This window comes from Cyphellophora attinorum (assembly GCF_001299255.1).
Source record: "Cyphellophora attinorum strain CBS 131958 chromosome Unknown Contig1, whole genome shotgun sequence".
Taxonomy (NCBI): domain Eukaryota; kingdom Fungi; phylum Ascomycota; class Eurotiomycetes; order Chaetothyriales; family Cyphellophoraceae; genus Cyphellophora; species Cyphellophora attinorum.
This window is the reverse complement of record NW_017253229.1, coordinates 277307-290149: the sequence shown is the minus strand read 5'-3', so window position 1 is coordinate 290149 and position 12843 is coordinate 277307. Positions and strand designations below refer to the sequence as shown.

General features: G+C 53.9%; 5 protein-coding genes across 5 annotated transcripts; 3 read left to right on the top strand and 2 right to left on the bottom strand.

The window, feature by feature from the left end:
• Window positions 1–367: 367 nt before the first annotated feature.
• On the top strand, window positions 368–1723 carry AB675_344 (Protein farnesyltransferase/geranylgeranyltransferase type-1 subunit alpha; the record flags this gene model as incomplete). The annotated part of the gene is made up of 2 exons (XM_018143500.1): window positions 368–846; window positions 973–1723. 2 exons carry the CDS (start codon window positions 368–370, stop codon window positions 1721–1723), a joined length of 1230 nt encoding a protein of 409 aa, XP_018005735.1.
• Window positions 1724–2064: 341 nt separating this feature from the next.
• On the bottom strand, window positions 2065–4170 carry AB675_343 (putative urea active transporter 1; the record flags this gene model as incomplete). Its single annotated transcript, XM_018143490.1, has 4 exons — window positions 2065–2368; window positions 2423–2900; window positions 2955–4034; window positions 4095–4170. The coding sequence occupies 4 exons, from the start codon at window positions 4168–4170 to the stop codon at window positions 2065–2067; spliced, it is 1938 nt and encodes a 645-aa protein (XP_018006017.1).
• Window positions 4171–5243: 1073 nt separating this feature from the next.
• On the bottom strand, window positions 5244–7134 carry AB675_342 (Bifunctional purine biosynthesis protein ADE17; the record flags this gene model as incomplete). Its single annotated transcript, XM_018143479.1, has 4 exons — window positions 5244–5962; window positions 6033–6886; window positions 6939–7065; window positions 7116–7134. 4 exons carry the CDS (start codon window positions 7132–7134, stop codon window positions 5244–5246), a joined length of 1719 nt encoding a protein of 572 aa, XP_018005924.1.
• Window positions 7135–8185: 1051 nt separating this feature from the next.
• AB675_341 (uncharacterized protein) lies at window positions 8186–9247 on the top strand (the record flags this gene model as incomplete). Its single annotated transcript, XM_018143469.1, has 1 exon — window positions 8186–9247. One exon carries the CDS (start codon window positions 8186–8188, stop codon window positions 9245–9247), a length of 1062 nt encoding a protein of 353 aa, XP_018005562.1.
• A 1628-nt stretch (window positions 9248–10875) lies between these two features.
• On the top strand, window positions 10876–12469 carry AB675_340 (uncharacterized protein; the record flags this gene model as incomplete). The annotated part of the gene is made up of 3 exons (XM_018143459.1): window positions 10876–11186; window positions 11234–11390; window positions 11438–12469. 3 exons carry the CDS (start codon window positions 10876–10878, stop codon window positions 12467–12469), a joined length of 1500 nt encoding a protein of 499 aa, XP_018005468.1.
• Between the last annotated feature and the right edge of the window lie 374 nt (window positions 12470–12843).

Here is a 12843-nt window from a genome sequence, read left to right as displayed (position 1 = left end):
TAATAGACGCGCCAAGATTTCCGCCCTCCCGTCCAGAGTCCGCCATGCTTCACTCATCCGCTCGGACCACCAATGTCCTTCGACCCTTTCCAAAAAGTTAAACCGTCTAGTTTTGCGATCACAACTCCGGTGTCCTCCAGGAAAACCTCAGCAGCGACGTACCTCATACATGCCGTGATCTGACTGCCCAAGCCATTGCACTACCCCACTTCCGCTACCATTAGTGTTCAGGCACAGCACGAGAACACGAATGGCCACGGACTCCATCTAGTAGCACACCTACCCGGCTCATCACACAGCAAACACCGGCCCACAGGCACGCGCATTCTGCGCTGAGCGCAGTACCTTTGAAATACCTCTGCCCACCATGGCGCCCTACACCTACGACCACCTCCGCCCCAAAGCCAAGTCACGAGACCCCTTCTATGCCGTTTCCGCCGATTGGGCCGATGTCATACCCATCCCGCTCATCGAAGGCGGCCCCCAACCACCGCTCGAACCAGGACAGCCTGAGCCTCCCCCACCAGCACCAGCCCTCGCCACAATCGCCTACTCCCAACGCTACCTCGAAGCCATGTCCTACCTCCGGGCCGTGATGGCAGACAACGAATTCTCAGAACGCTGTCTGGCGCTGACGGAGGACATCATCGAGCAGAACCCGGCACATTATACAGTGTGGCTGTACCGGATGAAGTGCTTGAGGCAGCTATGGGGCGTGGATGCGAAAGGGGCGACGTTGGTGTTTGAGGGGGCGGAGGATGAGGGGAAGGTCGTGGAGGGTGTCAATAGGGAGTTGGAGTGGCTGGAGAGGAGGAGTGAGCGGAATTTGAAGAACTATCAAATTTGGTATGTTTTGGATTTTCTTTTCTGTTCGGGTCAGCTTGGTCTGCTGTATACCAGCAATCCATATGCTCCTACCACGACATCAAGTGCACAAGCATATGTGAAGATCGTCCACTGACGAGAAGCCAGGCACCACCGGCAATCCCTCCTCACCCTTCTCCCCACCCACCTCCCCCTCCCCGAAACCGAAATCCCCTTCCTAACCCACATCCTCTCCTTCGACGCAAAAAACTACCACGTCTGGACCTACCGCCAATGGCTCTGTCGCCGCTACCATACCACCCTCCTTACCGACCCCTCCCCCGAACTTCTCTCCCTCGAAGCGCTCATCAACGAAGACTGCCGCAACAACTCCGCCTGGTCCCACCGATACTTCGTCGTGTTCGGACATGAAGAATTAGCGGAGTTGGAGAAGCCGGAAGGGGAGGCGAAGAGTAGGGTGCGGAAGGAGTTGTTGGAACACAAGATGCTGGGGGAGGTGGATGAGGTCGTGTTGCAGCGAGAATTGAGTTTCACGAGGGGCTGGATTGAGGCCGCGCCGCAGAATGCTAGTCCGTGGAACTATTTGAGGGGGGTGTTGAAGCGGGCGGGGAGGGGGACGGGGACGGAGAGGGAGTTCTGTGAGAGTTTCGTGCGGCCGAAGCGGAATCCGGGTGTGGATACTTGGGGTGGTGAGGACAGAATCGAGGATGAGGGTCCTCTGGACTATGAAGGTGATGGAGTGAGGAGCAGTCATGCTATTGATTGGTTGAGTATCATTTACGCAGAGGAAGGAACGGAAGAGGGAAAGGAGAAGGCGAGGGCTTGTCTGAGGGCGTTGGGGAACAAGTGGGACATCATCAGGAAGAATTATTGGAATCACCGGATGAAGAGTATCTAGGGAATCGATTGGCTACTGCATGCGCATCATTGGGCAGCGACAGAAGCAAAATTGGAATTGATGCGGCTCAAAGGCTTCGCCTAAGGATTCGAGAGTCCTAAGCGTGGATGACTCTTGCAAACAACTCGGGGTATATCTCATCTCTCCTCTTCTAGCTAAAGGTCTAGTTCATCCAGCACAAGCCGTCCGAACTTGACCTCCGGGGCTGGTCCATGCCCATCTCTGGCAAAACTTAGTCTTCTCTATCGCTGTGTCCGGTCGGAAGGCTGTCGCTGATCTCAGGATGCTCCGGCGAGGTACCCGTTCAAGAGAGCACGACTGTCCGGATCGCGAGGTGTAGATCACTCCTTCTTAGGCATCTCACTGACGCCCTCGACACCGCCACTCTTCTCAGAGTCGGAGGCTTCTGCAGGGGGCGTCTGGCTCTCGCCGTGTAGCGCCTGCTGGGGGCGCTTCTTGCCGGTCAAGTCCATGATGATGGACTTGATGGTGTGCACGGCGGTCTTGCGACCTTGCCAGAGAGGGAACAGGCCGACACAGAACGAGCTGAAGAACAGCCACATGATGCCGACGACGACCCAGCCGGTGAAGAACTTCTTGCTGAAGATGTAGCCGCTTCCGTACATTGGCATGGGCCAGAGAACCCTGCACGCTTGGTTAGTCTGTGTCAGAAGGGGCAGGGGTGATGATCCAACATACAACAAGGCAAGTGTCATGAAAACAGTCATGCTCCTGGCAATGATTGCCGACCTCTTCAGATGCTTCTGCTCTGTCTCGTCAAGGAGAACCTCGGTCGTAATCGCCTGGCCACGAATTTGCTCGACGTCCACGCCGAGCTTCGCTGCAATGTCGCTGTCGTCGCCCTGGTTGATGGCAGCCATTGAGAGCCAGTCGTATTTCTGCTGTCCGAAGGCGAAGGTGAGGACTGGGATGAAGATCAATGGACTGAGTAGTGCTGTCACATTGCCTGCCAACATGGGGTAGTTGGAGCCGGTGCAGGCAACGTCAAGGGCACCGCATTCCCTCTTGGCTGTCACCAACCATGCAATGAGGGCGCAGATGAGACCAAGGACGGGCGATCCAGCAGCTGCGATCCAGTTTTGGCCGGACCAGGTGAGTGTCAGAGTGGCGGGGATCACAGCGGAGGAGATGATGCAGCCCATCATGAGGTAGATGTCTGTCGCAGGTTAGCTATTGTTACTAGGTTGCTCAGATGAAGTCTTGTACTCACATCCCATTCCGATACCTGCATAGAAGAGACCTGTGGCGAAGGCGGCCATGATGACTGCGTAGCACACGCAGGCCACGTGAGACATGCGAATGAGGAATCGTCCAGTAGCAGCAGGATTGATGTAGTTCTTGTACACGTCGTAGGTGAAGATGCTCGAGACTGCAATCAGTTCCGCCGACGAAGCAGAAGTGACGGCCATGAAAATGAGGAGCACACTCGCGGCAGCACCACCCTTGCCGAGCAGTGCAGTCGCGGCATGTGGAAGCACAAGACCAGCAGATACTTCATGGTCAGGAATGCGTCCTGGGTATGTTGGGAACACGGGGTTGCTCTCCAGCGAGAGAGCCGCCATGCCCATAGTCGTTGCGGCGAGCCATGGGATCGCGAACCAGGAGAGACCGCCCATGATATAGCCGGGCAGGGCGTCAACTGGCGATGCTGCGATCGCTTTGTTGTAGTAGCCGTTGTCGAGGAACACGGTTCCAAAGTTGCCCACAATGTTGATGACAAAGAAGATCGCGCCTTCCCGGCTTTGCATGGTCAGGTAGCTTCCGTCCTTGTTGCCGTCGACAGGGTGGTCCTTTCCTGCTTGGACGAGAAGTTCCCATACCTTCCCAGGGGAGCCAAGGTTCTCGTTGGTTGCGTATGCGCTGAAGGCGAACATGAAGATGATCACAAGGATGATCACGGTGTGAACATAATCTGTCAAGAAGGTGGCCTTGATGCCTCCGAACATAGTGTACAGGACCACGCCCACGGGTAGAAGGAAATTGCCGGCCACGGTAGGGACGCCGGTCAAAGATTCAACCACGGCAGAGCCTCCAGTCAGAAGCATAGCAGTCACAAGGATGTTGGTCATCAGGCCGAAGATCAAGAATACGATATGAGTGACCGTTCCATATCGCGCCTTGACAACCTCCAGGAATGTGTGCGCGTTGGGAGCTTTGCGCTTAAGCTCAATGGCAAGAGTGGCGAACAGAATGATCTGAACGGTAGCTCCTGACGCGTACCAGAATGGACCCGAGATTCCATATCTGTACGCAATGCCTGACGACTGTAGCAACGTCGCCGCCCACGTCCCTATATCCTTCGGTCAGACGCGCCTGAGGGCTGAAGGAAGTGATACTAACAAGAACTGACCACGGCTGATGCCACAAGCCTGATTTGACCGTGCGATTGGCCGTCGAGAATGCCTCAGACGTCTGCACTTCGCCATGGTATCGCTTCAAAGCCCATGTTGTGCCTATCATGCCCAGCGCAAAGGCGAAGCCGAGGCCAAGAATGAGGCCATATCCTGTGGCCTGAGAGAGAGGCGGCTCTACCTTGAGACTTCTGCCATTGTTTCGTCGCAGTATGTTAGCAAATGAAATTTTCGCAACGATGATCAACGAAGTCACGTCCCGGGTATGTGGAAGCGCGCTAGAATTGGCAGTCCTAGAGGATCAGCTCGCTGGCATGTATATGTACCCTCGTTCACACGGAGGACGGCAATTGTGTTTCGTTCGCGTGACGATATCGGCACCCGCTTGAACTATGGGCTCGTGTTTGCGGAAGTGGCATGTCGACCACAAAAGCACAGCAAGGGTAGCTTCGAAGCAGCCTTATCTCCAGCCCATCATTGGTGTCGCACGACTATGAAACTGCGGTCGGGACCAACCTTAGCTGCGTGGGAGATCAACAGGTACACAGTACAGTTCGTTATCAATGCAGGCAAGAGCGAATCAGATCATTTGAGCCGCATGAGGCGGGGGTTGGGGATCAGCTTGAGCTGTGGAGGGCTCCAATACTGATGCATTAACCATTGGCGAAGATAAGGGTATGCAAGAGCAATGTCTCTGTGTCATGAAAGTAGTTGCACATTATTAAAGAAGGCGGATAAGTTCGTGCAGGCCAAGCATGTGATTTTCTTCGCAGCCGAGCGCCAAGATGACCCTTATCAAAGCCTAAAGAAATCCCCCGCGGAGTACAGCGCCGAAGCCCGACGAGCAGTGGTTAAGACACGATGGTGCAAGATCTCGTGCGCGATAAGCAGGGACACGAAGCATGCCTTTTGGCTTGTCGCGACCCTGCAGCCCTGTTGTAGTCTTAATTGACATGCTCAGCTCGTCTTGGAATGTGCTTAAGTCGACATTCGTGAGATCTAGACCTGCCGGCAACTGCATCTCGCTCGACAGTCGGCGCACGCTTATCTTGCGAATATGCACTTGAAGCGACTGTACACGAGACGGTCGCCAACCATGAGCTCGCCAGAGCAACTAGTTTCGAGAAGATCCAAGCGCGATGTAAGCCTCAGTGATGGAACAGCCTAGTGCTTTGTTCCACGAAAGTGATCCCTAGTTTCTCGGCCGTCTCGAACACGGCACCATCGTTCTGGCTGCCAGTGGGAGCCGCAATATAGCTGACGCCCGACCGGGCTGCCCTGTAAACATTGTCGACGAATGGGAAGAATGCATCGCTGCTGACCGCAACGCCCTGCAGACCACTCAACCATTCCCGTCGCTCATCTTCCGTAAAGGGGGCAGGCACGTCGTCGAAGTTTCGCTCGTAGTCCTCCTTCTCGAACTCGGATCGAGGTGGCACTTGGCCAGAACAGAGCATATCGATCGCGTTGGACTTCTCTGGTCGTTTGACGCCCTTCTTCCATTTGATGTCTAGAGCTCTTGGATGGAATCTCATGTACCAGTTGTCGGCCTTATCTCCTGCGAGACGGGTGCAATGAATGCGACTTTGCTGTCCAGCCCCGATACCGATGGTCTGGCCCTTGAACGCATAACAGACTGAGTTGGATTGGGTGTATTTCACAGCGATCGTCGCCACGGTGAGATCACGCTGAGCATCTGCAGAGAGTGCTTTGGAGTCTTTTGGCACGACGACCGATGAAAAAGTCTCCTTAGGCTGATCTTGACATCGTTCCGGCGTTGTGTAAGTTGAACGCCATAGACTGAGCGTGTCTCCTGGGCGTCCGGAACGTAGTCTTCGGCCATCTTCAGCACCAGATACTTCCCTCCCTTCTTTTTCTTCAATATCTCGAGTGCTTCGGCTCATAGTCGGGAGCAATGACACCATCCGATACCTCACGAGAGATGATTTTGGCCGTCGGCACATCCACCTTGTCAGATAGAGCGATCACATCACCGAAGCTTGACATGCGATCTGCTCCTCGAGCACGAGCGTACGCCTGAGCTAGAGGCGACTCCGCGATGCCTGCGATATCGTCTACCATGAATACCTTCCGTTCGGTGTCATCCAGAGGCACAGCTATAGCAGCGCCTGCTGGTGAGACATGTTTGAATGATGCAGCAGCGGGCAAGCCGAGAGCCTCTTTGAGCTCTTTCACAAGGGGCCAGGCGTTAAGGCAGTCCAGGAGATTAATGTAGCCAGGAGATCCCCCAAGCACGGTGTATGGCAGGTCATTTTCCTTGGTGTACGCGGCAGCAGGCTTTTGGTGTGGGTTGGCACCGTATCGTAGTGACATATACTGCTTGCCGTTCCCAGCGTATTGCTTGCGAAAGAAGTCAGAAATGGCCGCATCGTAATCTGCTGTGTGCTCGAATGCCTTCAAGGAGTACGATTGCCTTTGTTGCTCTGTGATGTCACCCTTCTCGAGTTGCTGAAGGAAGGTTGGGTAATCATTCGGGTCGCTCAGAATTGTAACCCTCGCGTGGTTCTTGGCAGCAGCTCTGAGCAGAGTCACACCTCCAATGTCAATCTCCTCGACAGCCTCGGGTACAGTGACATTGATCTTCGCCACCGTATCCTTGAAGGGATAGAGATTGCAAACCACAAAGTCGACCTTGTTGATGTTCTGATCAGCGAGGTCTTTCTCGTCCGATTCGAGGTTCCGTGCCAAGATTCCAGCGTGGACGGCAGGGTGTAGAGTCTTCACGCGACCCGAGAGCATCTCTGGGGCGTGTGTGATCGCCGACACATCTCTGTAAACACTTCAGTATTGCGCATGCTCGACTTCGGAAAATTCCAACTAACTCGACTTTGAAGCCAGCTTCTCTAATCAGCTTAGCAGTGCCTCCAGATGCAAGTAGCCGTACATCGTGCTTGATGAGGCCTTTTGCAAGATCTAGCAGACCTGTCTTGTCATATACGGACAATATCGCTTGATCACATGAGCACAAGGTGTAACTTCATCGCCAATGAGAGACTTACCCGTCCGCTGAGATGCCATATTGGCAGATCCGTTGAAGTCACCAAAGCCGCGACGTTGTTTGCTCGAGAGGTTCAAAAGTTGACGAAAGGCTCGTCCTAGACCTGCTACTGTCGTCGCAAATTTAGTGAGGAAATGGTAGAGCACCGAAATAATTCCTACCACCCGCACCACCTTCATCGATCGCAAAAAGTTCGAAGTGCGAGCGAGTACCGGCAGCGGATATGTAATCCGACACTAGCAACAATGTGGCATAGTCGCTCTTCGCGTCCAGGGTTGGAAGATCTCATCGATGGATCAATTGCTAGGTAACTACCTGTAGCTGAACAACTTGGCACGGTGTTCTCACAGAATGCAAAAGGTCGTCCGCAACAAAACATTGGACTGGGATGCTGATCTTGCACCGTCCGCCACGACACATCTTCTGTCTACAAAAATGCAATGGGGTAACAATGCCATCCAGGGGAAGCTGACAACGAAGCAGCTACATACCTAGGTACCTGCCCATAAGCTATAGCGCAGGCATGCCACTTGTGCGAGTTGAGTACTCACTGATCGAGGCTTCGCTTTGCGATCACCTGGGCCTTGGCGCCGAAGTTCGGATGCGGATGTTGGAGGACTCGGAAGGCTCGCTCAGTTACAGGTCAGGTACATGTAAGTTGGACCGAGGAAACAGCCTCAGTATTGACTACCGCTTCTTTTCGTCGCCAGCCATCAATTGATCCTCAATGTCCATGAATCCTATTGCATGAGTCGGCTGCGATTGAGCAACTGCGCTGATTCAAGACTCGTATTTCGTTCTTTTCGTAACGCTTGAGAGCACCGGCCAGGAATGCTCTTCTTAGTCAATGACGCCTGCGAATCACTGGACTCGATTTGATCTGAGACGTTCTTCCGCCTTCCTGTGAGCGACTCAGCCATCTGATAATACTCGTCAGGCCTGATTCACTGCTTCAATAGTCCAGGCATCTGGCCTTGTGGGACGCGAACTTGTCTGGTACACCATCTGAAATTGATGTCGTTCATGCTCCGAGACGAACCCTGGAGTCAGACAACGTATGACGGCGACAATATGTGCGAGCACTCACGAGGTTCGTCGTCTCGATCCCCAGCTCAAACGATCAAGTACACCGACAGGCATCAGAGTCCTCGCACGACTTCGCCCGTTGGTCACGACGGCCCAGCTGACACACTTCTCGGTTTCCCGTTCCTCTCGATTCCCGGAGAGCTTCGAAACAAAGTCTACGATCTGGTCATTCCCAGCAGTCATGTTCTGGTGATCGCCGACCATCCGCAACGAGATCTTCACAAGCGTCGCAAGCTACATCCATCAGCAAAGCTATCGCGGTACCGACTGAGCGGAAGAATACTCTCAATAGATGATGAAGAAGCAGATCCGCTCGGACTGATCAGGTCATGTCGTGCAATCTCCGAAGAAGCGACCAAGATCTTCTACTCCAAAACAACGCCATGCTTCGAAAGCCTAGCAGCCATCAACAAGTTCCTCAACGGCGCAGCGGCTGCTGGGTTGAAGTGTATCAGATCCATAAGTCTGAGCTTCGCGGGGTATGGGGAGCCCAGACTGACGAAGAACAAGCATTGGAAAGACAAGAAAGACCTCAAGTGGCAAAGGACATGCTCCCGGATAGCTACGACGCTCGTTGGACTTCAGTCTCTGAACCTTGACCTCAGATTGGCGACTTGGCCAACCACACTCGGAAATAATGAGGACTGGACCCAACCGCTGATGGTTGTGAAAGGCAACGGCCTCCATCTAGTGCGACTCACGTTGCGGCATCACATGTTCAACGACACACGTTTGGCGCTGGCTGCGCGCAGACTAGAGAACGAAATGATGACCCCTGAGGGTCGCGAAGAAAGGGATGTTCGGGAGGCGCTGCAAGCAATCGAGGAAATGGAGATTAGAGCTCTCCAGATTCCAAAGGCGAAGAAGGTCTTGGTGATCAAACAACCAGTGCTTGACACCGCTCGATCGAAGCGGCATCCGATCAATTCCAAGGGTGCTCCCGCTGTAGTGTCCTCGAAAGCAGCGTATCGCACGAAGGGATTGGCTGGGTACGAGCGAATTGATCTTAGAGCCGTTGGGATCACGTTTGTGCAATGTGCGAAGTGAGATGGGCGCATGTATCGTTCAAGGGACAGTCATCTGGTACTCAGAATCTCCGGCTGCCATCGTTGGGCACGTCACCAGCTACGGGTTCTGCTCGTTGTCTATTGCCGCTAATGATGTTTTGCCGATTATTTCCGGACATGCAGCTTTTGCATCGCAAAAACGATATCGCTACTATGGTGGGTGAAAAGGCTGGTTTGGGCATCACGTGAAGTATGGTGACCAAGGTACAGCGATCTCAACGACGCTGAGCCTCAGCAAATCGCCAAAGTGCAGAACGCTACCGTCTTCCTGACCTCGGCAAGGCCCTGCAGACTCCAGAAAACTCATGCGGATCATCTCATCAGCTGCTGATCGCACCTAAAAATAAGCCTCGCATGGTTGCACTTTGGGGAACGCCAGGCTTCGGCTACGGCCCATCGTCCCGCGCTGCCCGCTCACACCCTACATTTCAGCATTCCACGCAGCGTACGTAGTCTTTAGCATATCACCATATTATATACTCAAGTTTCAGCATGTCTTCGCGGCGATGAGGCTTTGACCATGCTAATCTGTCCCAGCTCGTCCATGCCAACGCGACGGGAACCACACGTTCCGCAGGCGTTTGGGAGAGCCGCTTGACAAGATAGCCAGGGCCTCGACTCCTCCGAGCACGATTTCGCTGGACGCGCCATCAGTCCGTCCGACCAATAACGAAGCCGCTGCAGGCGACATGCAGAGGAAAGTCGAGAGGCCCTGATCATCTTCCATCTGCAGGGCTTGTGATGCATAATAGCTGCTATCTTGGGCGCTTCGACGATGGCCGGTGGCCAATGGACGCTAGAAGCCCATCTGACATGCTGACCCCACGGCCAGTGAGGTTCAATCACATCTCTCCACCTCACCAACCCCGGTCATTTCTTATGCATAGCCTCCAATCGCCACAGAGGCCTGGTTGCTGACCGCCGCCTCAAGCGCCCGCAATTCCAACGGGGAAATCCAATATGCTTCTGAATCAGATAGCGATAGAAGTTCATACATACTGCCAAATGTGCTCTTCCGATGACTCTGCAACTTCGTTCATGCTTGGTGCTCTTTAGACGTCCCTCGATCCCTTCAACGTTGCTATAATCACGAGAAGACTTGCGCAGGCTTCGCAGAGATCTCACTTCAGTTCTCTGCGCCTCGTCCCGCTCCTCCAAGTATACTTTCGAAATCCGAAAGTCAACGGACCGCTTCAGCGGCCCCAAGGCGCTTCTTGCTACGCCTTCTATAGTCTCTGGGCTCTACAGAAGACCAGCGATATACTCAAGGGTGAGTCTTCGGCGAGCGACTTCGTGGCTCGTGATGTGCACTTTCTGACTCGAGACTGCTGCAGTCCACCCAAGTCAACGCCGACGACGCTCCTACGCTTACCGTCGAACAGCTGGTAGTGTAACGAGATCGCTATTTCATATACATCAATTATAACGAACGAGCTGGACTCTGTTACCTGTCAACGACGACATATCGGTCCGTGTAGCATTGCACGAACCGGTACATGGGTGTGCTCGCTTAACTGCAAGCAACCCCTCACGTAAGAATCGCCGACCAGCTCATCAGCCCAGAAACGAGGCCCCCCACCCGCGACAGATTCTGGTCATAAGCACTTGATGGCACCCATTTCGCCAAATTTTTCACCAGGCTACGAACCTGTGTCGCCCATCGACCTCACCGACGCTCCAAGCAGGACGCGCTCTGTCGGCTTCCATCCAACTGCCGACAAACAGGACAAGAAAATCGTTACTCGTTCGATTCGCACTGATTCGAGCTCTTCGTCGACTGCTTCGCTGAAATCGCCAAGAAGAACGCGATTTGCCGAAGCGACATCCGTTCTCTCACCAGCCACTGGGCCTGGCGAAGGCAGATCGCCTTTCGCTGACCCCGTCATGGCGGACGAAGCGCCCAAACCTTCTGATGTTGGGTTTGGCTATATTTCTGAGAGTCAGCCAAGAGAGCAATTCGCGACAGTGCGATCAGACAACAATGGCAACCAACCACTCAATCGGCGCTCAAGACGCCCGGCACTGGCGGACGGTTGCTGAACCCATTGAGTCCGACCTTCAAGGAGGAGATGGATCTGGAGAAGCAAGAGGAGAAGACCGACAAGGAGCAAGCCAGAGATCTCGTAAGCGATTCGCCCCAGTGTGCTTCCAATAGCTGACAATTATCCAGAAAATCAAGACTCGAGTTCGAATGGCCAAGATGGTTCTCCGAGGTGTCAACTTCTCATGCTCACTGATCGTTCTCGCCATGCTCAGCACAGTACTTACCATCTTTCATGCGACAAAAGCACTGCCGCCACGAAACAACCTTCCGGCGTGGGCACCAAAGACACCAATCTGGCCTCAGATCGTTGTGCTGACGATCGCCTGCATCTCTCTGCTCTTCGCGATTGTTGTGATCGCCGCCTACTGCAGAGGCGGCCACAAGCGAGCCGAGAAGGTGGCTGTGTATTACACGATGTTTGCTCTTGGTTGGTTCGTTTTCAGCATCGTCATGTGGATCGTCGGCGCCGGCATTCTCCAAGGTACCAAATCGTCCGGCGGTGGTCAAGACCTCTGGGGATGGTCGTGCAAGGACAACAAGCGACGACAGCTTTTCGAACAAGATGTCCATTATGCGCTCGTCTGCCGCCTGCAGGACTGGAGTCTGATCTGCTGTATCATCGAGATCATCGTCGAAGTGATAGTTGTGGCCATCTACGCGGTCGTCTTCTACCGCTTCTGGTCAAAGAACAAGCTCCGAAAGAGCATGGACGCCCGCGATCGTGCACGCACTGATCTGTACCTCGCTCAACTGCGTAGCCAGAGTGCACCAAACACCCCTGGCTTCATCAACACGCCACGGGCTGAGAAGTTCCAGGATGTCAACACGCCGAGAACACCAGGCTTCCCTTCGATACACAAGAACGTTGAGGATCATGACTCACCCACGCAGTATCCAAGCTACAATCCGACACCTTCAACGCCTTTCAAACTGCAGGCACCGCCTTCCAGGAGTCAGCAAACACCAAAGCACGAGCAGGACGGGTTTGAGCCTGTGACATCGGCATCACCACCTCCGGTGTCCGTCTCTCCACCGCCACAAGAGCGGAGGAACGAGCACGTAGAGGCCGCACCAGGAGAACAGGTGTACGAACAGGTTGCCATTCCGGGTCAGTATGAGGGCTTCAACAGGCACCAACAACATGGTCAGGCATATTGAAAGGGCATGGGCTGTTTGTAATTGAGGACGTGTGGACCACATCGTCCGATATCGACGATTTCCTTTCTTCGTGCTGCCACTGAGTAGCCTCCATCAGAGGCCTGGCGTGTAGTCGGCATTCTTATGTACTCACACAGAATCAAATGATCGCCAATCAAGACATGATCCTGATTTCCTCAGACGACTTTTAGTGAAACTGTGCTGGTCTGATGAAACTTTGCTGAGCGCGGGGTTCGTTGGCCTGCTCTGTTGGTGAGATCGTTTGACGAAATTAGATATCTGGTCGTCTGCATCGTGGAAAGTTGTCGACAAGCTCGACTGCAGCATGATGAGTAGATATGAGACCGTCGGGGGAACGGCAGCTGAAACACCTC